Source organism: Oncorhynchus kisutch, linkage group LG4 (assembly GCF_002021735.2).
Source record: "Oncorhynchus kisutch isolate 150728-3 linkage group LG4, Okis_V2, whole genome shotgun sequence".
Taxonomy (NCBI): domain Eukaryota; kingdom Metazoa; phylum Chordata; class Actinopteri; order Salmoniformes; family Salmonidae; genus Oncorhynchus; species Oncorhynchus kisutch.
In genome coordinates this window covers 44691830-44717540 of record NC_034177.2, presented here as the reverse complement: position 1 = coordinate 44717540, position 25711 = coordinate 44691830, and the positions used below count along the sequence as shown (strand labels likewise).

The 25711-nt window shown below is 44.3% G+C and overlaps 1 protein-coding gene and 1 long non-coding RNA gene across 15 annotated transcripts in view; one reads left to right on the top strand and one right to left on the bottom strand.

The window, feature by feature from the left end:
• Nucleotides 1-6697: 6697 nt before the first annotated feature.
• Nucleotides 6698-8285, bottom strand: LOC109889586 (uncharacterized). Its single transcript, XR_002255295.2, has 3 exons — nucleotides 8174-8285; nucleotides 6846-6924; nucleotides 6698-6747 (listed from the first exon to the last, which is right to left on the bottom strand). It is a non-coding gene; the product is annotated as an uncharacterized LOC109889586 (long non-coding RNA).
• Nucleotides 8286-8338: 53 nt separating this feature from the next.
• The window catches only part of LOC109889585 (protein-methionine sulfoxide oxidase mical2b), an 81535-nt gene continuing 64162 nt past the window's right edge, over nucleotides 8339-25711 (top strand). For all 14 annotated transcript variants that reach the window (XR_004209735.1, XR_004209734.1, XR_004209733.1 and 11 more), the window contains exons 1-3: nucleotides 8339-8544; nucleotides 20269-20633; nucleotides 23272-23479. Coding sequence is in view for 11 of the 14 variants with exons in the window: in XM_031823045.1 (XP_031678905.1) it covers nucleotides 20370-20633; nucleotides 23272-23479 (472 nt within the window). In the remaining 3 variants the exon portion in view is untranslated. The remainder of the gene's footprint in view (nucleotides 8545-20268; nucleotides 20634-23271; nucleotides 23480-25711) is intronic.

The window sequence follows — 25711 nt, the reverse complement described above, 5'->3', positions numbered from 1 at the left end:
ACCGTGTTGATGTATTTAGCACCATCTCCGCAAGGAGAATGGCGCTCGTTCTCTTCTCTTCCAAAACAATGAAAAAAGAAAATCCAAAGTGACTGAGCCTATTTTTTTTTTTTTTTTTTATAAAAAATAATTTATTATCTTCAATACCATTCATTCTTTACAACTCAATTTTCATACATACTCAAATAATGGTATTTTAATTTAACTAATTTAACTAAACATAAACCCCAAACAAAACCTCAGGGGAGCATCTTCCCTCCCGTCACCCTACAAAATACCTTTCCCTATCTCCCCATCCCTAATCTATCCCCTTACAAATCTAAATGACACCCAGCCCTAAACCCCCCTTCCACCTCTCCCGAGCAGCATGCTGCCCCCACTTCCTCTCCTCCCTCTTCATCCTCCCCCTCAAATCTCCTTCCACCCTCCTCACTATCCCTTCCACCCCCCAATCTCTCCCTGTCTTCACCATGTTCTGCCTGGCTTCCCACAGCCCCCTTTTAAAGAGACTCATGAGAAGCCAGAGCAGAAACCTGTCCCTATCCGTCCCTCTCGCTCTCCCTACACCTCTCTCTAACCTGGCCCACGTCAATACAAAATCCCCCCTTACCAAACCTAACAACACCCGTGCCCTAGACCATACTACTCCGGCAAAGGCACAGTCCCAAAAGACATGGCGCACAGTCTCCTCCCTGCCACAAGAGGATCTTGGACAGGTGGGGGATTGCACCAAACTATACCGGTACATGATGGAACGTACCGGCAAGCACCTATGGAGGCTCAACCAATTCAGGTCCTTGAGCCTGTTGTCCAGACCCCGCGTCTGCACTCCCTCCCAGACCACTTCCGAGATGCCCACTACAGGCACCGGACTCCCTGCCTTTCTGGCCTCCTCGTACAGGTGCCTGTGATCTAAACCTACTCGGGCAACTTCAACCTCAGGGTGCGCACGCAGCCACTTGGCCGCATGACCAAAGTGCCACGGCAGCTGTTCTGCCCGAGGACCCGTGTTAGACCACACCATTATGCTTCTCGCCTGATATGAGAAGAACACCCGCAGGAGGTAACCGGATGGGTGTATCACTGGATGAGCAAGCTCCGTTAACAAGAAAGAAACAAAAATTGTGTCCAGCTTGAGGGGGAAATGTGGTACCCCCCTACCTCCCTCCCCGATGGGACAGATCATGCGCGCCCTGGCGACCCACTCGCACCTGCCACTCCACATGAACTGAAACACAAGCCTCACTAGAGGCCTCCTCAGACAAGCCGGCAATGGGTAGATGTACGCCAAATACAAAAGAGACGGCAACACATCCACCTTTAGGACCAGGACTTTGCCCATAAAAGACAAATACCTAGCCTTCCACATTGCTAGCTTCCTCTGTACCACTGCGATACGCATGTTCCAGTTCAGCGTCGCTGAGCCGGAGGTCTCAAAATGGACCCCGAGAATCCTCAGGGCCCCCTCACAGCGAGATAACCCCCCGGGCACATCCGTTCTACCGCGCCATCTACCGAAAAACTTGACGGAAGACTTTGCATGGTTCAGAACCGCTCCCGACGCTCGGGTGAAATCCCCAAAGATGGCAAGGGACCTTGTCAGGCACGAGTCCTTGCACAGCAGCAAGGAAGTGTCGTCGGCGTACTGCGTCATCTTAACACGCAGCCCACCACTTCCAGGGATCAACAAGCCTTCCACCCCTGTGTCTGCCCTAATGGCAGCCCCCAGAGGCTCCATGTACAGAACGAAGAGGAGAGCCGAGAGTGGGCACCCCTGCCTGACCCCAGACGAGAGGTCAAAAACGTCACCCAAGTGACTATTTACACTAACTCGGCACCCCGCTCCGACATATAATGTACGAATCCATCCTATGAACTTCTCCCCAAATCCTAATCGACCTAACACTCTGAATAAAAAGGATCTATTCACGCGATCAAAGGCTTTCGCCTGATCTAGCGCTGCTACCATTAAAGGCAGTCCTCTATCTTCAACCCAAGCGATGGAGTCCCTGATTAACTGTAGGTTCCATCTAATAGAGCGGCCCTCTACCCCGCACGTCTGATCCTCATGAACGACGTAGGGAAGGGCTGTGCGCAACCGGTCTGCTAAAACCTTTGCAAGTAGCTTGTAATCTACGCACAGCATGGTCAATGGCCGCCAGTTGCCAAGGTCTGTTACTTCCCCCTTCTTATATAAAAGTGACAGCACACCAACAGCCATTGATCCCCCCGGGACCCCCGTCTCAAGGATGGCCTTCAAGACTTCGAGGACCACTGGTCCAAGTATACCCCAAAACTTGAGATAAAACTCAGCCGGCAGCCCATCCATCCCAGGCACCTTCCCTTTTCCCATCCTCCTAAGAGCGCTCTCAACCTCTTCTAGTGAAATCTGGGCCTCCATCACTTCTCTAATGTCCTCCGGCATCCGCCTGGACAAGTGTTCTAAAAACACATTTCCCTGCTCTACATCTATTTCCCTTTCCTTAAATAAACCTTGGAAATGATCAGTTGTCACCCTGACCATATCCTCTGGTTCTCTAACTATACTACCATTTTCTTCCCTAATGCCATGCATTACCTTCCTACTCTGTCTGGCCCTAACCGACTTAAAGAACATAGCGGAACAAGTCTCATTGTGTTCTAGAAAGCCACTATGCGCACGCTCCAGGAAAGCTCGAGCCTTCCGCTCCTGCAACTCCCTGAGCTGCGCCTTTAGGGTAGCGGATCTCTCCCAGTCAAACGACCCGCCGAGGTTGCCTGCCTCATACTCGAGTTCAATTAACCTTTGGATACGATCCACCTCCCTCCTCTCCTCCCTTTTTTTCCTCTTGCAATACCCTATTATAAAAGCCCTAATCCTCACCTTAACTAATTCCCACCACTCTAACACCCCCTCGCACATGGACCGGAGGCCTTCAAGCCTCCAAAAGAAATCATAAAACCTGTCAACAAAAGCCTGCTCCTCCAGCACATCCCGATCTAACTTCCAGTACCCCCTACCAAAGAGGCAGACTGGAGACCCCACCTGCAGGAGCACCCCGTCGTGATCCGAAAAGAAAACAGGCAACAGCCGCCCAGACAACTTACCCAAAGACCTGGGTACAAAAATATAGTCGAGCCTCCGCTCAACCCCCCTGGAGTTGCGCCATGTAGGACCGGCCATTTTCGGAGTAGTGTGCAGACCACCATCAACCAGACCATGGCAAGCCATTAGCCTGGTAATGGCGCCTGCACTGCTATCCCCCCCTATTCCTAAATCTGTATTAAAATCCCCCCCTATCACTAATTTCCTATTTGTGACACACAGGGGCGTCAGACAGTCCACCATCTCCCTCCTGTCTGCCACCACCTGTGGCCCATACACCACCACTAATCTAAATTTACAATCTCTTATCGTGACATCCACCCCTATAACCCTCCCCTGCATTACCACAAAAGAATCCTCCACTTTTACCTCCCTGTGCCCACACAAAATCCCTACCCCCGATGAGTGCACCCCCCCAATACCCCAAACCGACTCCCCCTTGTCCCACTCCCTCTTAAACCTACTAACATCCCCTCCATCCCTCAGGTGAACCTCCTGTAAAAAACAAAAATCAAACCCCACACCCTCCAAATAACTAAAAACCACCCTCCTCTTAACAAAATCCCTTAAACCCCTTACATTTAAAGTAACAAAAGTAAAATTAGACCCCATGAAAGAATCAAATAAAAACATGTAATACACTCAAATTCTAAACCCAGACAGAAAAAATCAAAAACAGGAGACTCACCCGATGCTCCCCTGCTCCATATCTACCGGTGAGAACACCATCCGTACTCCCGACATCCCCCCCTCTTCCTCCATCTCACCAACCCAGGATGCAGGAATAGTGTTTGGCTCCGGGGTGCCCTGCACCCTGGGTCTACCCCCACAATCCTCCCCCTCCCCAGTGCTGCAGCTGGATTGGAAAAAAATCGGGGAGGCTGAGTCCCCAAACAAAAAACTCCCCACCTCCTCCTGTACCCAGTCCTGAGTCTTGTTAGGTGTGTCCCCACCCAACAGAAGTTGAGGGCCTGGGGAAACCAGCAGCAACCCAGAGGTTTCTCCCACCCCCATCACTCTCTTGGCCATCCCCTCCCTCTCACTGTCGGCCAATCGCACCCTCCTCTTCATTCTCTTCTTTGGTGATGGCGGTAGTGGAGAGATACCACCCTCCCCCCCCACCAGCTCCTCCACCATACCCCTCATCTCTTCCACCAGGGCACTTTCCCCCCAGTCCACTTGCTCTTCCACCGTCTCCTTCTCCAACACTCCTCCCTCGCTTTCTTCTCTCTCATGCTCCTCCACTCGGTTGCCTTCTTCCGCCGCTTTTCCTGGTTCTCCTACTCCCGTGCCTTCCGTTTCCTTCTCTCTTCCATCCGCCGCTTCTTGCTCCTCCTCCTTCCGTGCGGCCTTCCCCTCTGGACCTGTACGCTGGTCATGAGGCTTGCTTCCTTCCCCCCCTCTTCTTCCCCCATCCCCCGCTCCTGCTCCCCCCCCAGCCGCAGACGCATATGACCTCTGACGAGCCGGGCACCCCCGCCACAGGTGTGCTGACGAGCCACACCCGTGGCACGCCTTAGGCTTGTCACAATCCTTCGCCTCGTGTTCCTCAGATCCACAAAATCTGCATTTTCTTGTGCTGCACGAGGCGAATATGTGGCCGTAGGCCATACAGCGCCTGCAAAATGGGGGCTGACGTGTATAAAACAACGTCCCCCTGTCAGCCCCTAGGGAGAACATAGCAGGAGGATGGAGGTAGCCACCATGTCCCTTTGGGTCCTCTCTGAGGAGGGCCTGGAAGCCTCTCCTCCCATTCCAAAACCCAAGGGAGTCTTTGAGGTGCCTTGCTGAGGAGACGTTATCCATGTATCTCCCCAGAAAGGCCCTCACCTCTTCATCCTTAACGTATGGGTTGTAAATGTTGACAGTTACAACCCTAAAGTTATTCTTCGCCAGGCTTGTTATTTCATAGTGGCTCATCGGCCTCTCGCCTCCCACTGCTCTTGCCCTTCTCAGGATATCATCGTGTTTCTCCTCTGTATATAGTGCCACATCGTATGCTCCCTCCAACGAGTTGCCTTGGAAACAAAACACGTCCTTCACCGTCAGCTTTAGAATCCCCATCAATATTATCCTTCCAAAAGTTTCCCGTCCTAAAGGCTCCAACTCCTTTTCCTTCCAAGCAAAACGAATCGTGTTGGCCAGCCCAATCCCAGGGACCGACCGTGTTGATGTATTTAGCACCATCTCCGCAAGGAGAATGGCGCTCGTTCTCTTTTCTTCCAAAACAATGAAAAAAGAAAATCCAAAGTGACTGAGCCTATCTGGTGAACCTACACAGAGACAGGAACAATCACCCACGAAAGACAAAGCGAACTCAGTCTACCTAAATACGGTTCCCAATCAGAGGCAACAAGAAGCACCTGACTCTGATCAAGAACCGCCTCAGGCAGCCAAGCCTAACTAGACACACCCCTAAACCTAGCAATCCCAAATCCTATAAAACCCCAATAAGAAACACAACACGTAAACCCATGTCACACCCTGGCCTGACCAAAATATATAACGAAAACACAAAACACTAAGACCAAGGCGTGACAAAATCGAATTGTATTTGTCACATGCGCCAAATACAACAGGTGTAGTAGACCTTACAGTGAAAAGCTTACTTACAAGCTCTTAACCAACAATGTAGTTTTGAGAAAAATAAGTGTTTAGTAAAAAATAGAAAAGTAAAAAAAATAATAATTAAAGAGCAGCAGTAAAATATTAGTAGGGAGGCTATATACAGGGGGTACCGGTACAGAGTCAATGTGCAGGGGCACAGGTTAGTCGAGGTAATTGAGGTAATATGTACATGTAGGTAGAGTTAAAGTGACTATGCCTAGATAATAACCAGAGACTAGCAGCAGCGTAAAAGAGGGGATGGGGGGGCATCACTGCCATACCAGGCCCCGTTGATGAGAATGGGGGCGTACTCTGTCCTCCTTTTCCTGTAGTCCACAATCATCTCATTTGTCTTGATCATGTTGAGGGAAAAGTTGTTATCCTGGTACCACATGGCCAGGTCTCTGACCTCCTCCCTATAGGTTGTCTCCTTGTTGTCTGGGATCAGGCCTACCACTGTTGTGTCGTCAGCAAACTTAATGATGGTGTTGAAGTCGTGCCTGGGCATAGAGTCAAATCAAATTTTATTGGTCACATACATGTGTTTAGCAGATGTTATTGCGAGTGTAGCAAAACGCTTATGCTTCTAATTCTGACAGTGCAGCAATATCTAACAAGCAATATCTAACAACAAATACCTAATACACACAATCTAAGTAAAGGTATGGAATGAGAATATATAAATATGTGGATGAGTAATGTCAGAGCAGCATAGGCTAAGATGCAATAGATAGTATAGAATACAGTCATGGGTGAACAGGGAGTACAGGAGGGGACTGAGCACGCACCCCTCAGGTGCCCATGTGTTGAGATCTGCGTGGCAGATGTGTTGTTACCTACCCTTACCACCTGGGGGCAGACCATCAGGAAGTCCAGGATCCAGTTGCAGAGGGAGGTGTTCACTCCCAGGGTCCTTAGCTCAGTGATGAGCTTTGAGGGCTCTATGGTGTTGAATGCTGAACTGTAGTCAATGTAGCATTCTCACGTAGGTGTTCCTTTTTTCCAAGATGGAAAGGGCAGTGTTGAGTGCAATAGAGATAGCATCATCTGTGGATCTGTTCGGGCGATATAGAAAGTTCTCAGAAATATATAACTTTCCAGTACATTATAAAGAATTGAATTCTATATACAAAGCAATACTTTCAGGACTTACTCAATTAATGAAATCTCATTTGTGTTTTGAAGAACATGTCAAGATAGATGCACAATTTATGTTAGCAGGTTGCCCCCTGCTGGACAAGAAATATAATACATAATAATACATTCATAATGTTATTTTGTTTCTTCAGAGAAAAATACGTAAGGTGATGTCCAATGTTTTTTTGTTATTCATTTTTAATTTGACATTTTATAATAATAAAAATAAAATATATATTTTTATAATAATAATATTTGTAGCATATAACGAATAGAGCAGTGGAGGCTGGTGGGAGGAGCTATAGGAGAATGGGCTCATTGTAGTGGTTGAAACAGAGTGAATGGAACGGTGTCAAACACATCAAAGATATAGACATCACATGCTTGACTCCGTTCCATTAACTCTGTTCCAGCCATTACAATGACCCCATCCTCCTATAGTTCCTCCCACCAGCCGCCACTGGCAGAGAGAGAAGTTGACCATGTTGGCTGTGCTGTGCAAATTGTTATGGATTTGCAATAGCACCTTTTGTCCTGTAGATGGACAGCTAATCCTATGTTTCCACACATCGAGTCAAAGGCATATGATCAGTCTCGGATTCCGTTTGAAAATTCAACAACAAAATTCATTTTTTTTTTTGCACAATCAAATTATCATAGAAAATATTATTTCCATAGGGCCTGTTTTCCAAATGTATGGGATAACTCACTCTTAAACACTCACAGAGGCCCCTTAGGCCCTGTATCGGGATGTTAAATAAAATAAAAAATAAAACAAGGCAAGTCAGTTAAAAACAAATTCTTATTTACAAATACGGCCTACACCGGCAAAACCCGGACGACGCTGGGCCAATTGTGCGCCGCCCTATGGGACTCCTAATCACTGCCGGTTGTGATACATCCTGGAGATGTACTTATCAAAGGCTATTGTGGCAGGTTATAAATGTTAGCTCCTTGATCCTCTAGGTTCACTTTACTATGAGGCTGGTTTGTCATTCCGAAGCCCTAATTTGTTATGTCAGTGTGTGGAGGGTTTGCTCGCTCTCTGTAACTGAAGTCGTCCAAAAGCATAGCTGTCTCAGGGCAATAAAATACCCTGCAATGTGGAGAAGGGCGCGTGTGTGTGAGTGCGTTCTTATTATGTCTATCCTGTCTATTGACATTGACTCCTTCGAGTTAACTATTTGGGGCTGCCTTGGGCATCTATTGTCACGTTACCCACTGTCAAGACGGTCACAACAAATTGTGCAACTTCTTTATGCTAGACAACATAAAGGCATTAACTATTCCTCCATTTATTCTCAAATGCATTAGGTTCCAAAATGTTTTTAGAGGTCTACTTACAGGGAGAAAGTTTCTCACAGTTGATCCGAGGATTCGTTTGGCAGCAAATTTACGCTCCAAGGTTATCGCTTAGCTTCTCATTGGACGTCATAACTCCGTAGCACCTCCTCTAAAGACTTTGTCAGGCTTTATCCGGCTCCGGTTTGTCGGCTACAACTTCATGACATTTTCAGTAGTCAACTGACTGAGATAGAAGTTGGATACCTTGAAGTTTATTGCTCGGTGGAAACGTTAATAATTCAGGAATAAAACAAGGCGTTTTGATTAGGACAGCTGTCATTTTGAAGTTCGTTTCAATTGACACACAGATGTCAGTGAATGACAGTCTGTTTCTCATTTGAGCGTGAGTGTACGACTGACCGACTATTCAGGTGAGTTTTTAGCACTTTAAACATGCATTGCCTGTGTGTTCTATTCAACTTTAGCTCGTATTATTTCTGTTCAAAGCGTGCAACTGAAATATTTATACATTTATTGGGAGATACTATCGGATTCTGAATACTGTATAAATAGTGTTTGGTTACACAGTCCCAGTGGTGTAAAGTACTTAAGTAGTAATGCAAAACCTTTTTACTTAAATAGTTTTTTGCGGCATCTGTACTTTTATATTTGTGACAAATGTTACTTTTACTCCACCGGATTCCTAATGAAAATGTGTACTTTTTACTCCCATACATTTTTCCTGGCACCCAAAAGTAGTCGTTACATTTCAAATGCTCAGGCAGGACAGCAATATGGTCCAATTCACGCACTTATCAAGATAACGCATTGTCATCCCTACTGCTTCTGCTCTGGCGGACTCCATTAACACAAATACGGAGTTTGTAAATTATGTGTGTGCCCCTGTCTCTCCGTAAAAAAATATTAAAAACAAAAAAAATCGTGTCGTATGGTTTGCTGAATATAAGAAATTTGATGTAAAGCATTTACTTTAACTTAACTTTTACTCAAGTATGATAATTTAGTACTTATTCCACCACTACCTTACTACATTTAAAACCAGATGCTTTTAGACTTTTACTCAAGTAGTATTTTACTGGATGACTCACTTTTACTTAAGTCATTTACTATTAAGGCATCTTTACTTTTCCACCACTGCACAGTCCTAGTTTAAAAAGATCATGATCCATATTTTACAACGGGTGACGTGTGCATACGGGGCCCTGCACTGTTACTGCAAAATCAAGTGGTTTCTATGGTGCATGTATGATTATTTGAGACACTAAACTATTGAAATAGCCTACAGTCATCAATTTGATCTGAGTAACATCTCTGATCTGAGTAAATTCTCTGACAACCTGGTCTCAGAGAATTTGGTACTTTTCTGTATATACATTTGAGACACTCCATTTAGCAAAATATTTTATGTTTCATATGGCATGTATTCATTTGTGGATGTCATCACATTACGAATTACAATTCCTATTCTATGTTACGAATTTGCAAAACATGAGATGAGTTATGAATTCTAGCTAGGTAGGTGGCTAAACCGTTAGCTAGGTGGCTAAACCGTTAGCTAGGTGGCTAAACCGTTAGCTTTAGCCAGGTGGCTAAACCGTTAGCTAGGTGGCTAAACCGTTAGCTTTAGCTAGGTGGCTAAACCATTAGCTTTAGCTAGGTGGCTAAACCATTAGCTTTAGCTAGGTGGCTAAACCGTTAGCTTTAGCTAGGTGGCTAAACCGTTAGCTAGGTGGCTAAACCGTTAGCTAGGTGGCTAAACCGTTAGCTAGGTGGCTAAACCGTTAGCTAGGTGGCTAAACCGTTAGCTAGGTGGCTAAACCGTTAGCTAGGTGGCTAAACCGTTAGCTAGGTGGCTAAACCGTTAGGGTTAAGTTTAAGAGTTAAGCCACAACTGGCCGTGGCCGGGAGTCCCATAGGACAGCGCACAATTGGTTAATTGGCTCATCGGGCCCTAGTGACTCCTTATGGCGGGCCGGGTGCCTGCAGGCTGACCCCAGTCGCCAGTTGAACCCAGTTGAACGGTGTTTCCTCCGACATATGCTGAGCGCCTGTTGGCTGCTTTTCCTTCACTTTTTGGTCCAACTCATCCCAAACCATCTCAATTGGGTTGAGGCCAGGTCATCTGATGCAGCACTCCATCAGTCTCTTTGGTCAAATAGCCCTTACACAGCCTGGAGGTGTGTTGGGTCATTGTCCTTTTGAAATATAAATGATCGTCCCACTAAGCGCAAACCAGATGGGATGGCGTATCGCTGCAGAATGCTGTGGTAGCCATGCTGGTTAAGTGTGCATTGATTTCTAAATAAATCACCAACAGTGTCCCCTGCAAAGCACCCCCACACCATCCTCCATGCTTCACGGTGGGAACTACATGTAACCGATGTGAAATGGCTAGCTAGTTAGCGGTGGTGCGCGCTAATAGAATTTCAATCGGTGACGTCACTCGCTCTGAGGCCTTGAAGTAGTTGTTACCCTTGTTCTGCAAGGGCTGCGGCTTTTGTGGTTCGATGGTTAACGATGCTTCGTGGGAGGCAGTTGTTGATGTGTGCAGAGGGTCCTTGGTTCGAGTGGCGAGGGGACGGACGGAAGTTCTACTGTCACATACACATGTAGAGATAATCCGTTCACATACTCTGCGTCTCACAAAGACACAGCGGTTGGAACCAAACCATCTCAAATTATATGATTGTATTCCCGGTCAAGATTTCCTGGGAGCAGAACCTGGCTCTTACTGGATGTACAGTAGTTCCTGCCAATTTGACTTTAATCCTGAGCCCTCTCAATGGCCAAAGGATTTTTTTCTATAAGGGCCTTATTCCCATTGTTACAGCAGATATGTTAATCTTCTACCTTTTTCATGTGAGTTTTTCAGAATAATCTCTCCCTTGCCCATTCGAGGGAGACAAAAAACAGTTACACAAGGTCTCACTACTTCCTGTCACTTATAAGTGTCTTATAAGGGCTGTGCCTGCATATCAGCCCTGAGGCAAGACAAAAATACACCAGAAGCTAGTGGTGTCAGTGTCACTGTTGAACCGGATGGGTTTCTGTCAGAGGCCAATATACATTCTGGGAATGTTGACAGAGACCAAAATATTCATACAGATAGAAGCATGTGAGCGGGAGAGGGATGTTTTCCTTTTACAGTATTATTACTGTGATTGCTTGTGTGTTTTACTAGGTAACTTTTGGACATTGTATGTCGCAAAGCACCACATAATGCACATACAGTGTATTCTGAAAGTAGTCTACATTTTGTTACGTTACAGCTTTATTCTAAAATGGATTCAATTGCTTTTCAGTCAATGCTCCTGAGTGGCGCAGCGGTCTAAGGCACTGTATCTCAGTGCAATAGGCATCACTTCAGGCCCTGGTTTGATCCCGGGCTGTATCACAACCTGCCGTAATTGGGAGTCCCATAGGGCGGCACACAATTGGACCAGTGTCGTCCAGGTCAAGGGAGGGTTTGGACGGTGTAGAATAAAATTTGTTCTTAACTGACTTGCCTAGTTAAATAAAATAATCTACACACAATACCCCATAATGACAAATCAAACTTGTTTTTAGAAATGTTTACAAATGTGATATTTCAGTTTTTCATAAGTATTCAGACTCTTTACTCAGTACTTTGAAGCAACTTTGGCAGCTATTACAGCCTTGAGTCTTCTTGGGTATGATGCTACAAGCTTGGCACACCTGTATTTGGGGAGTTTCTCCCATTCTTCTATGGAGATGCTCTCAAGCTCTGTCAGGTTGGATGGGGAGCCTTGCAGCTATTTTCAGGTCTTTCCAGAGATGTTAAAGTCTGGGCTCTGGCTAGGCCACTCAAGGACATTCAGAAACTTGTCCGGAAGCCACTCCTGTGTTGTCTTGGCTGTGTGTAGTCGTTGTCCTGTTTTGAAGGTGAACCTTTTCCCCAGTCTGAGGTCCTGAGCATTCTGGAGCAGCTTTTCATCAAGGATCTCTCTGTACTTTGCTCCGTTCATCTTTCCCTCGATCCTGACTAGTCTCCAAGTACCTGCCGCTGAAAAACATCCCCACAGCATGATTCTGCCACCACCATGCTTCAGCGTAGGGATGGTGTCAGCTTTCCTCCAGACGTGACGCTTGACGTTCAGGCCAAAGAATCTTGGTTTCATCAGACCAGAGAGTAGGGGCCTTTCGGAAAACTCTACGTGGGCTGTCATGTGCCTTTTACTGAGGAGTGGCTTCCGTCTGGCCACTACCAAAAATGCCTGATTGTTGGAGTGCTGCAGAGATGTTTGTCCTTTTCGAAGGTTCTCAGAGAGGAGTCAGAGGTGCGTGGGGCTTTCTTAATCGACATCATCAGCACCCAGGGAGCAGTTATTGGGGGTTGACTGCCTTGCTCAAGGGTAGAACAGCAGGCTTTTTTTTCTCTTCTATTACTGGCCCAACCCTCTTAATCGCTAGGCTACCTGCCATCCCTATAGCCAGTCCCCCATGAAAGAAATTCAGTACATCCTTCTCTTGGCTAAATATGTGTCCAGGAAATAGCCCTGTGTGGTTTATTCCCTTAAAAAATATCTAGATTAGTTAGACCATTCCTGGTGAACAAGCAAACCATTAGGCTACAGCAGTTCTAATGGCTTCAATGTCATGGTCTTCAATGGTAAGTCCCAAACACACACAGTATAATGTTTTGCAATGGTGTTGGGTTTAATGGTAAATGTCACTAATCACACTAAATAGTTGTTTTCTTCGTGCATTGGTTTACAATTATATTATTTGATTAGGTTTGTCACAACATTTTAGTCACTAGCCCATATCTCAAGTTTTGTGCTTGTAGTAAAAGTCTTCATATGAGAATTGAACCATAGCCCTCTCAGAAAGCTGACATTTGTTGGACTCAAGGAGAGTTTGGTTGAAGCATTCGGTTGCTAAAAGAAGGACACGCTGAATTGCTTTCATGGAGAACTGACTTGACTTGTGAGGATGACCACACCATTTATTTTCATCATGAGCAAAAACTATTGGTTTTCTACCTAAAGTTGCAAATAAAATGTTGTGATCCATTTTAAAGCTGCAGGATGTAACTTTTTGGACAACCTGACCAAATTCACATTACAATGTGAGTTATAGATCTATCATTCTCATTGAAAGCAAGTCTAAGAACAGATCTACTGCTTCTATGTGTGCTTTTCTATGCGTTTTGTTGCATCTTTTACTTTAAGCTTTGTACATCAGCTGAAAATACAATATCTTTGGTTATTGACAATATATTTCACAGCAGTTTGCTTGTTTTGTAACAAACTGAAATTACATATCAAATCAAATGTTTTGTCACATGCGCCAAATACAACAGGTACTTACACTGAATTGCTTACTTACAAGCCCTTAACCAACAATGTAGTTTTAAGAACAAATGTGTTAAAGTATGTACTAAGTAAACAAATGAAAAAAAATAATTAGAGCAACAATAAAATAACAGTAACGAGGCTATATACAGGGGGTACCGGTACAGAGTCAATGTGCAGGGGCAAAGGTTAGTCCAGGTATTTGAGGTAATATGTACATGTAGGTAGAGTTAAAGTGACTGCATAGATAATAAACAGAGTAGCAGCAGTGGACAAATGTGTGGGGGGGTCAATGCAAATATCCTGGGTAGCCATTTTACTAGCTGTTCAGGAGCCTTGAGGTTTGGGGGTAGAAGCTGTTAAGAAGCCTTTTGAACCTAGACATGGCGTTCCAGTACTGTTTCCGTGTGGCAGCAGAGAAAGTCTATGACTAGGGTGGCTGGAGTCTTTGGCAATTCTTAGAGCCTTCCTCTGTCACCGCTTGCCACAGAGGTCCTGGATGGCAGGAGCTTGGCCCCAGTGATGTACTGGGCCGTACGCATTACCCTCTGTAGTGCCTTGCAGTCGGAGGCCGAGCAGTTGCCATACCAGGCAGTGATGCAACCACTTTTTGAGGACCAATGCCAAATCTTTTCAGTCTCCTGAGGGGGGGGAAAGGCGTTGTCGTGCCCTCTTCATGACTGTCTTGGTGTTTGGACCGTGACAGTTTGTTGGTGATGTGGACACCAAGGAACTTGAAGCTCTCAACCTGCTTCACTATAGCCCCATCGATGAGAATGGGGGCGTGCTCTGCCCTCCTTTTCCTGTAGTCCACAATCATCTCCATTGTCTTGATCATATTGAGGGAGAGATTGTTATCCTGGCACCACACTGCCAGGTTTCTGACCTCCCTATAGGCTGTCTCATCATTGTCGGTCATCAGGCCTACCACTGTGTCATCGGCAAACTTAATGATTGTGTTGGAGTCATGCAGTCATGGGTGGGTAAACAGGTAGTACAGGGGGGACTGAGTACACAATCCTGAGGGGTCCCTGTGTTGAGGATCAGTGTGGCAGATGTGTTGTTACCTACCCTTACCACCTGGGGGCGGACCGACAGGAAGTCCAGGATTCAGTTGCAGAGGTAGGTGGTTAGTCCCAGGGTCCTTAGCTTAGTGATGTGTGTTGAGGGCACTGTAGTGTTGAACGCCGAGCTGTAGTCAATGAACAGCATTCTCACAGCTGTTCCTTTTGTCCAGTTGGGAAAGGGCAGTGTGGAGTGCAATAGAGATTGCATCATCTGTGGATCTGTTGGGGTGGTATGCAAATTTAGTGGGTCTAGGGTTTCTAGGATAATGGTATTGATGTGAGCCATGACCAGCCATTCAAAGCACTTCATGACTACAAACGTGAGAGCTACGGGTCTGTAGTCATTTAGACAGTCCTTGTGCCCAAGAACACCAAGGTAACCTATGGTGGTCTGCTTGAAACATGTTGGTATTACAGACTCGTTCAGGGACAGGTAGAAAATGTCAGTGAAGACACTTGCCAGTTGGTCTGTGCATGCTCAGAGAAAACGTCCTGGTTATCCTTTCGGCCCTGTGGCCAAAATGATGACCTGTTTTAAAGGTCATACTCACACAGTCGTCCAGAACAGCTGGTGCTCTCATGCATGCTTCAGTGTTGCTTGCCTCGTCGCGGACATAGAAGTAATTTAGCTCGTCGTGTCACTGTGTCGCTCACAGCTGTGCTTCCCTTTGTAGTCTGTAATAGTTTACAAGCCCTGCCACATCCGATGAGCATCTGAACCGGTGTAGTAGGATTCAATCTTAGTCCTGTGTTGAAGCTTTGCCTGTTTGATGGTTCGGAGGGCATAGCTGGATTTCTTAATTGTCCGGGTAAGAGTCCCGCTCTTTGAAAGCGGCAGCGCTACCCTTTAGCTCAATGCTGATATTGCCTGTAATCCATGGCTTCTGGTTGGGGTATGTACGTACGGTCACTGTGGGGACATCGTCATCGATGCACTTATTGATGAAGCCAGTGACTAATGTAGTGTACTCCTCAATGCCATCGGAAGAATCCTGGAACATATTCCAGTCTGTGCTAGCAAAACAGTCCTACAGCTTAGCATCTGCATCATCTGACCACTTCCGTATTGAGCAAGTAAGCAGAAATCCGGAGGATAGTTATGGTCAGATTTGCCAAATGGAGGGTGAGGGAGAGCTTTGTACGGAGTGTGCTAAGCTGCCAACTAGGCAGAGGGTGGCTACTTTGAAGTATCTAAAATATCTTAATTTAACACTTTATTTGGGGTGGGGGGGGGGGGGGGGGGGGGTTACTACATGATTCCATATGTGTTACTTAATAGTTTTTATGTTTTCACTATTCTGCAATGTAGAAAATAGTCAAAATAAAGAAAAACCCTTGAATGAGTAGGTGTGTCCAAACATGACTACATTCCAGGTCCATTTAAGGCTAACGTATGAAACTGTCCATTGGGTAGACAGACGGGAGGCCATGTCAAGCAGGAACTTCTCTGATAAAGTTAAATGCTAATCAATTAAGAGGACTGTGACTGAGTCAGACTATGATCTTCAATGGATTGTTCTGTATTATTTTCATGATGAATCTAAGTTAGAATATTATTAATTAGAGTTAATTTCTGACTGCAATGCAATTTTTTTTGTCAAGGTATGTTCTATTCTGATTGGACGAAAGGATAACGGCTGGCCTGAATAATAGGATTATATTTCATAATGGCCTTAGGCCTTCTCTGTTTGTTCCTTCTTTCTCCTCGAACAAACTGTCTATATTTCTCTGACATTCCTCCAGTTGATGTTTCCTGCCTCAGAGGAAACAAAGCGTGCTGGAGTTAATCAGCATCATATTTAAACCTGCATGTCACCAGCCAACCGCTTTGAATTCCCTTTCACCACACCACCACTGACACGCCTAAACCCTTAACCCTTAGTGTGACCCCATTGGATCGTCCCTCAGAAAAGCAATGTGCTATGCTCCAGATTGTGTCTGACGATATTCTCATTGCCTGTACTGTACTCTACAAAGATCTGTTTACACAGGCTGTAGTGGTATGAAGAGAAGTCTTTGTGAATCTCTTTAATTGGTGCTCTGAGCCAGTGAGCCACGTTTTTCAAAGGTGTTGCTGGCACACAGTCTGTCTGGCCAGGCACTTGTCGGCTCTCCTTTGATTCCTGTCTCACACTGAGAAGGCACAACTTTCTCTGCCTCGCACTGTGCCTGCTGGGCAGACAGCACTGTTCTGTTCTTGACATTAACACTCTGTGGTACTACAGCAAACTCATTTTGCTTTGTCGTCCAATTAAACTCTTTAAAGAAGAAAAAAAAGGAGTTTGAGGGAATGTCTTACAGTAAAGATTTTTAGGTAATTATATTTGACTTTCGGTAGTTGTGGCTGTTACAGAAATGAAACCCTTCCTGCTGTAACTGATACCCATGTCTTGCCTGTGCGTTGTACTGCTTCGTTACCTGGATGTATATATTCTATCCCCTAGCTAAGGCAAATTCCAGGTAACCTTCACTGTGTAAAAAAACATTAAGAACACCTGCTCTTTCCATGACATGGAGTGACCAGGTGAAGCTACTATCCTTTATTGATGTCACTTGTTAAATCCACATCAATCAGTGTAGATGAAGGGGAGGAGACTGGTTTAAGACGTTTTAAGCCTTGAGACATTGATTGTGTATGTGTGCCATTCAGTGTGAATGGGCAAGACAAATGTAAGTGCCTTTTTGAACGGTGTATGGTGGTAAGTGCCAGGCGCACAGGTTTGTGTCAAGAACTGCAATGCTGCTGTGATTTTCACTCAACAGTTTGCCGTATGTATCAAGAATGGTCCACCATTCTTACTCCGTAGACCTGTCGTCGAAGAGCTCCAGTCAAGGCTTGGTGAAATGCTAAGAAATTGTGACCTGTGTCTTTGCAAGGAAAGTTGTCCTATACTTGGCAGCATATATAACCCTGCTGGGTCCTGGAGTCTTGGCTCCATCACAACACTGCCCATGAGAGTCTCTGTGGAGGCTAGTGGTTGTGCTGCTCCCTGTTGATAGAGACTAGACCGGGCTTATTTCTGGAATCTGATTCTTTTGATCAACGTTGCTTTCTACTCTCAAGATGAAGCTCTCTCTGGATAAGCTATGTTCTCTCGAGTCAATGGACCTCTGTTACGTTGTTGCGGTTGTTTTTTTGCATTGAACGTGAGCTGGACATTGGTACATGTTGACATGTTCACACACCACACAGGACATAGAACAGTGTCTTTGTTCCAGTAACGTGAAATCCTTTGGACAGTGTTTAGACTATATGAATGACAGAGGGAGGCAGCTACATTTCCCCTGAGTGCATGTCTAATTAAACGCAGGGACTTCAGTGGAAATATAGAAATGTCTTGTTTTTCCTGTACTCCATGTAAAACTGTTTCTGCAAATAGGGGCAGATTGTGAGCGCGATATCATGCTAGGCACTTCCTGTGCAAATTCCCACAATGCACAGTGCTACAATCGGTTATATATAGATTAGGCCGTGAACACTTCCATACCACACCGAGTCCCTGGAAGTGTGTGAGTTACTGTTTTTTTCAATGCTAGAGCAGCTGTCTTTCAATGCTAGAGACTCTGTCCGTGTTAGATTAGATGTTGTTGCTATCTGCCGAATGTGATTACATATGAGAGATGACACCCCTTCTGGTCCACTAAAAGCAGTGGGGAGAGGGGAGCTACTGTGGACTGGCAGGCCTCAGCCACTGCAGCCAGACTTCTCACTTGTTCAGGTTGCATTCGGCACATAGCCTTTCCACTATTGAAGGAGCTCCTGTTTCGAGCCTCATGGAAAATGCTTTCTCTCTCCTCTCTGGAGAAGAGTTGCCACTACTGTAGTGCTTTGATGGTATTGGGATTTTGTCAAGTTCCTTTGACACATCCAGGTTTACATTCCAATTGACATGAAGGGTTGAGAGAATGTATTATACAAGGTCATTGAATAATATATATTTGATTTTCCTTATACACTCTGACCACATTCTTCTACAATATGCTGCTTGAAATTAGTAGTCCTTACTTTAACTATGGAGACAAGCACAGAGGATAAACTACTGAATGGTGACTAGTTGAATGGCTGTCTAGTGAAACTATTATATACACAGGTAATGGGAGAGGCTGCAGGTAGGAAGTTGTGTAGGGTACACTGGTGTTGTAATGAGGAAAGATCCCTTATCTCATCCCTGGGCTTTTTTTAATGGTTTCAGAGCTGTCATTATGAGCTGATTAATATCTTCAGCTATGCAAATTAGAATAGGGGTATTTTAGAGGATTTATGCAAGTCACCCTCATGCTTGAAACAGGCCGTACTATTTAAAGTTTTCCTGTTTCCCTGCTCAATGGACATTTTGGTTTACAACATTACAGTGCATTCGGAAAGTATTCAGACCCCTTTTACCACATCTTGTTACGTTACAACCGTATTCTAAGATGGATTAAATAGTCCCCCCCCCCCCCCCCCGGAAGTATCATATTTTACCTAAGGTGCTTCAACAAAGTACTCAGTACATTGTTTGAAGCACTTTTGGCAGCGATTACAGCCTCGAGTCTTCTTGGGTATGATGCTACAAGCTTAGCACACCTGTATTTCAGGAGTTTCTCCCATTCTTCTCTGCAGATCCGCTTTGCCAGGTTGGATGGGGAGCGTTGCTGCACAGCTATTTTCAGGTCTCTCCAGAGATTCCCATCAGGTTCAAGTCTGGTCTCTTGTTGGGCCACTCAAGGACGTTCAGAGACAGGTCCCGAAGCCACTCTTGCGTTGTCTTGGCTGTGTGCTTAGGGTCGTTGTAAGGTGAAGCCCAGTCTGAGGTCCTGAGCATTCTGGAGCAGGTCTTCATCAAGGATCTCTCTGTACTTTGCTCTGTTCATCTTTCCCTCGATCCTGACTAGTCCCTGCCACTGAAAAACATCCCGACAGCATGATGCTGCCACCACCATGCTTTACCGTAGGGATGGTTCCAGGTTTCTTCCACGCTTGGCATCCAGGCCAGAGATCAATCTTGGTTTCATTAGACCAGAGAATCTTGTTTCTCATAGTCTGAAATTATTTTTGGTGGTTCCAAACTTCTTCCATTTAAGAATGATGGAGGCCACTGTGATCTTGGGGACCTTCAATGCTGCAGAAGTTATTTTTGGTACCCTTCCCCAGATGTGTGCCTCGACACAATCCTGTCTCGGAGCTCTGCAGACAATTCCTTCGACCTCATGGCTTGGTTTTTGCTCTGATATGCACTGTCAACTATGGGACCTTTTATATAGACAGGTGTTTGCCTTTCCAAATCATGTCCAATCAATTGAATTTACCACAGGTGGACTCCCAATGAAGTTGTAGGAACATCTCAAGGATGATCAATGGAAACCCAATGCACCCGAGCTCAATTTCGAGTCTCATAGCAAGGGGTCTGAATACTTGTGTAAATCGGGTATTTCTGTTTAAAATTTGTTGATTTTGATGAGGAAAAATAAATTATTGAATCCATTTTATACTATGGATGTAACGTAAAAAAGGAAGTGGTTTGAATACCAAGGAGTGCATGTAGAGTCTATTTTAAGCCTCAGACATTCTGTACAGTTAGAATGTGACCTTGTTTTCATTTTAAACATGTTAAGCAAAGTAATTTTTAATTTCAGTAATAGTTTTAATGTTTAAGTGCTATTAATTACTGGGAGACCATTTCACAGAGAATGTCTTGATTTTTGCCTGTAGTACCACAGTCTGAGTGCAGAGTGATACTGTAGTAAAATCCAATGCCATTTTCTTTTCCAGAACCCGCTGAGATGGCAGTCTGATCATAGTTAGACTAAGCCCGAGAGCGGCTGTAGACAGAGCGAGGGAGTGACGGACAGATCAAGTCTCCAAAACAGAAGATGGGTGAAAAGGAGGATGAGAGGAGTGCCCAGGCAGGGCAACTCTTTGAGAACTTTGTCCAGGCGTCCACATGTAAGGGCACTCTGCAGGCCTTTAGTATCCTATGCAGGCAGATGGATCTGGACCCGCTAGACTACAGGAACTTCTACAGCAACCTCAAAGCCACGGTCACCAATTGGAAGGCCAAGGCCCTCTGGACCAAACTGGACAAGAGAGCTGGCCACAAGGAGTACAAGAAAGCCAAAGCCTGTGAGGGCACCAGGGTAAGAAGTCAGTCAAGCTATCACAGTATTGCAAATGCACAAGTCACACTCATCTATGTGGCAGATAGTACATAGGTTAGAAGTAATTTAGATTTGATACAAGAAATAAAGCGTCTAGATATAAGGAACAAGCTTTAAATGAACAAACTCTGTATTTGCCATTGTGCAGACCTCCCACATTGGGATTGATTAGATCATGTCCATGTTAATATCCCATATCTGCACAAAGATGGATTCATAGGTGGTTGGGTTTTGATTTTTAACTTAGTCCCTTACAGATGGTCATATTATCAACAGTGTTTGTTGATAAGAAAATGCTTGCTTAGGTTTAGAATAAGGGTTAGGATAAGGGTTAGTAGATAGTTAGTTTAAATGTTACTGAACATCTACTGAACCAAGGCTAGTTTACCAAATGGGGCCCCCCAGATAGCATATGAATACGGGGGTTGGGGGCCCTGGAGGTAGGTGCCCCAGGGCCCTAAATGCGGTAGTTCAGCCCTGTACTAAACATCTACAAACCATCTACTTGGGACTATCCAAATAAAGTGTTAACCTTTCCTGTGTCAGATGTAGGGGGTCACCGTCGGATGGAAAAGGCTACTTTGTATTAAAGGCCCGTGCAGTCAACTTGGTTTCCCAGTTTTTTAAATATTATTTCATAGCTGGAATAATACTATGCAATTGTGAAAAATACGATGATACCCTTTTAACATGCTGTTTGAAAAGACCATCTTGGATGGAGTTTTGGCCTGCCTGGTGAGATATTTATCAACAGGTGGTAAATTGGTTAATATACCAATAAGAAAGGCCTAACTATTCAAATAGCCCACAGGGAAATATTCCATCCCCCTGTGTAGATTTGTAACAGTCTGTAAAATGGAAGTGTAGATACATGTTATGTCCCTCCATACTACACTGTATAGTGTAAAACAGAATCACATATAACTGTGTTCTATTTAGTTATATGGTTTACAGTGTGTTAGAGTACTAGCTGTACAGTAACTTCATAACGTGACTTCTCTTTCATGGTAATGTTGTGATGCAGGTGAAACAGAGCTTGTGTCTCTCATCATGTATCACTGTCTTGATGTGATATCCCTGCACACCCAGCTGGTAGATGCTTGTGAGCAATGTGGAGAAATGAAACGCTACGCTGCACATGTCTAGGGGATCATTTTAAACAAAAAGCATATGAAACCTACCAAGATGCATTTTTTTTTGTGATAGATTTGCTGATTTTGCTAAGAATTGGAACAAAGAATGCAGACTGTTAAAAAGAATGATTCTGCCCATTTTATATCCATGTTTTCTAGCATGTTTAGCATAGGGGCAATTCCATGACCTCCCTGGGATATGTGGGATGCTAGCGTCTCACCTGGCCAAAAGCCAGTGAAAATGCAGTGCGACAAATTCAAATAAATTACTATAAAAATCAAACTTATGAAATCACACATGCAAGATAGCAGATTAAAGCTACACTTGTTGTGAATCCAGCCAACATGTCAGATTTCAAAAAGGCTTTTCGGCGAAAGCAAACAATGCTATTATCTGAGGATAGCACCATAGTAAACAAAGAGGAGCATATTTCAACCTTGCAGGCGCGACACAAAACGCAGAAATAAAAATATAATTTATGCCTTTGACAAGCTTCTTTTGTTGGCACTCCAATATTTCCCATAGACATCACAAATGGTCCTTTTGTTCGATTAATCCCGTCGATATATATCCAAAATGTCCATATATTTGGCGCGTTTGATCCAGAAAAAACACCGGTTCCAAATTGTGCAATGTGGCTACAAAATATCTCTCACGTTACCTGGAAACTTTGCCAAAACATTTCAAACTACTTTTGTAATAGAACTTTAGGTTTAAAAAAAAAAGTAAATAATTGATCAAATTGAAGATGGGATGATCTGTGTTCAATACAGGAGGAATACAAACTGAAGCATGCTTTCTGGTCACGCGCCTCTAACAGTACACTTCAAGTTACCCTCATTCAAGATGGCCGTACTTCTTCATTACACAAAGGAAAAACCTCAACCAATTTCTAAAGACTGACATCCAGTGGAAGCGATAGGAACTGCAAGAAGGTCCCTTAGAAATCTGGATTCTCAATGAAAAGCCATTGAAAAGAGTGACCTCAGTTTTTTTTTAAATCTGAATAATTTGTCCTCGGGGTTTCGCCTACTAAATAAGTTCTGTTATACTCAGACATGATTCAAACAGTTTTAGAAACTTCAAGTGTTTGATTTTTTTTTTAAATCTACTAATAATATGCATATCTTATCTTCTGGGGATGAGTAGCAGGCAGTTTATTTTGGGCATGCATTTCATCCGGATGTGAAAATACTGCCCCCTGTCACCAAGACGTTTTAACAGAATGGTGCTGAGACTCAGATGTTTTACTTTAAAATGAATGCCAAACCATTGATTTGTAAAGTTAAACAAACCATGCCACAGTATACCAGAGGTTGCACTACAATATAACTTATATAGAAGAAAACACCTTCGATGTAGCTGATCACATTTTCTGTAATCACACTTCATTTCACCTTTGCAACAGTTTACCTTGGTTGTGTTTTTAATTATTTTTTTACTGTATACTGATGTCTCTTGTTCTCCTCCCGCCCCCGCCCAGTCTTTGATCATTGGAGGAGGGCCCTGTGGCCTACGCACAGCCATCGAGCTGGCTCTGCTGGGGGCCAAGGTGGTGGTGATTGAGAAGAGGGACACCTTCTCCAGAAACAACGTGCTCCACCTGTGGCCCTACACCATCCATGACCTCAGGGGCCTCGGGGCCAAGAAGTTCTATGGCAAATTTTGTGCCGGAGCCATAGACCACATCAGTAAGTTTCATACTTTTTGTAATGCCATTCTTATCTCATTGAAGTATGTTAAGTAATATTATTCTTCATTGTTTTGGTGTACTGCTGGGGAAAACAGACTACGGTATTTTTCAGATGGTAACATTGTTACATGATCTGTCACTCCCATGTTCTTCAGTTAGATTTTCAATATACAGTACCAGTCCAAAAAAGTTAGGACACCTACTCATTCAAGGGTTTTTCTTTTCTTTTTACTATTTTCTACATTGTGGAATAATTGTGAAGACATCAAAACTATGAAATGACACTCATGGAATCATGTAGTAACCAGTAAAGTGATAAACAAATCTAAATATATTTGGTATTTTTCAAAGTTGCCACCCTTTGCCTTGACAGCTTTGCACACTTGGCATTCTCTCAATCAGCTTCACCTGGAATGCTTTTTCAACAGTATTGAAGGAGTTCATGAACATGCTGAGCACTTGTTGGCTGTTTTTCCTTCACTCTGCAGTCCATCTCGCCCCAAACCATCCCTAGTGTCGCAGTGGTCTAAGGCACTGCATCTCAATGCTAGAGGCTTCACTACAGACACCCTGGTTCGATTCCAGGCTGTATCACAACCGGCTATGATTCGGAGTTCTATAGCGCGGCGCACAATTGGCCCAGCATAGTCTGGGTTTGCCGGTGTAGGCTGTCATTGTTAAGAAGAATATGTTCTTAACTGACTTGTCTAGTTAAATAAAGGTGTGTTTAAAAAAAAAATGGAGGTCGGGTGATTGTGGAGGCCAGGTCATCTGATGCAGCACTCCATCGCTCTCCTTCTTGGTCAAATAGCCCTTACACAGCCTGGAGGTGTGTTGGGTCATTGTCCTGTTGATAAACAAATGATAGTCCTATAAAGCGCAAACTAGATTGGATGGCGTATCGCAGTAGAATGCTGTGGTAACCATGCCGGTTAAGTGTGCCTTGAATTCTAAATAAATAACTGACAGTGTCACCAGCAAAGCACCATCACACCACCACCTCCATGCATCACCGTGGGAACCACACATGCGGAGATCATCCTTTCACCTACTCTGCGTCTCACAAAGACATGCGGTTGGAATCAAATCTCTAATTTAGACTCATCAAACCAAAGGACAGATTCCCACCGGTCTAATATCCATTGCTCGTGTTTCTTGGCTGAAACAAGTCTGCTTCTTATTGCTGTCCTTTTAGTAGTGGTTTCTTTGCAGCAATTTGACCATGAAGGCCTGGTTCACACAGTCTCTGAACAGTTGATGTCCGTTACTTGAACTCTGAAGCATTTATTTGGCCTGAAATTTGAGGCTGGTAACACAAATGAACTTAACTGCAGCAGAGGTAACTTGGGGTCTTCCTTTCCTGTGGTGGTGTCATGAGAGCCAGTTTCATTATAGCTCTTGATGTTTTTTGCGACAGTTCTTGAAATGTTCCGCATTGATTGACCTACATGTCTTAACGTACTGATGGACTGTCATTTCTCTTTGCTTATTTGAGCTGTTCTTGCCATAACATGGACTTGGTCTTTTAACAAATAGGGCAATCTTCTGTATACCAGCCCTACCTTGTCACAAGACAACTGATTGGCTCAAACACATTAAGAAGGAAAGAAATTCCTCAAATTAACAAGGTATACCTGTTAATTTAAATGCATTCCAGGTGACTACCTCATGAAGCTGGTTGCGAGAATGCAAATGGTGGCTACTTTGAAGAATCTCAAACATTGAATATATTTTGATTTGTTGAACACATTTAATTTTTGTTGGTTACTACATGATTCCATATGTGTTCATAGTTTTGATGTGTTCACTACTATTATTCTATAATATAGTAAATATAGAGAAACCGTTGGAGTAGGTGTGTCCAAACCTTTGACTGGTACTGTATTTCCAGGTCGCTCTGCCGAGAGATCTGATGATTGTGTGAGTTATACATCTCCCTGCTACTTCCTTGCCTTAGATAACATGCAAAGTGGAGGAGCCCATAAATGCAAATGTTGTGTGTTTTTCAAACCAAAGCTGCCAGATAGTGACCTTCTGGTGTCCTTTATCAGGGTCATAAATACTGCTTCTCACGTTAACATATGAAGTTGAAAACAGACTTACCAGCTGCTAGCTAGCTACACCACCTATACGTCAGAATGGAGTCAGTCATGTGGCATTTCACTAACCTTGTCTCTAAGCCTAGCAAGGCCACAGGTTATTGGATATTGTGTGTTGATGGATATGTGTT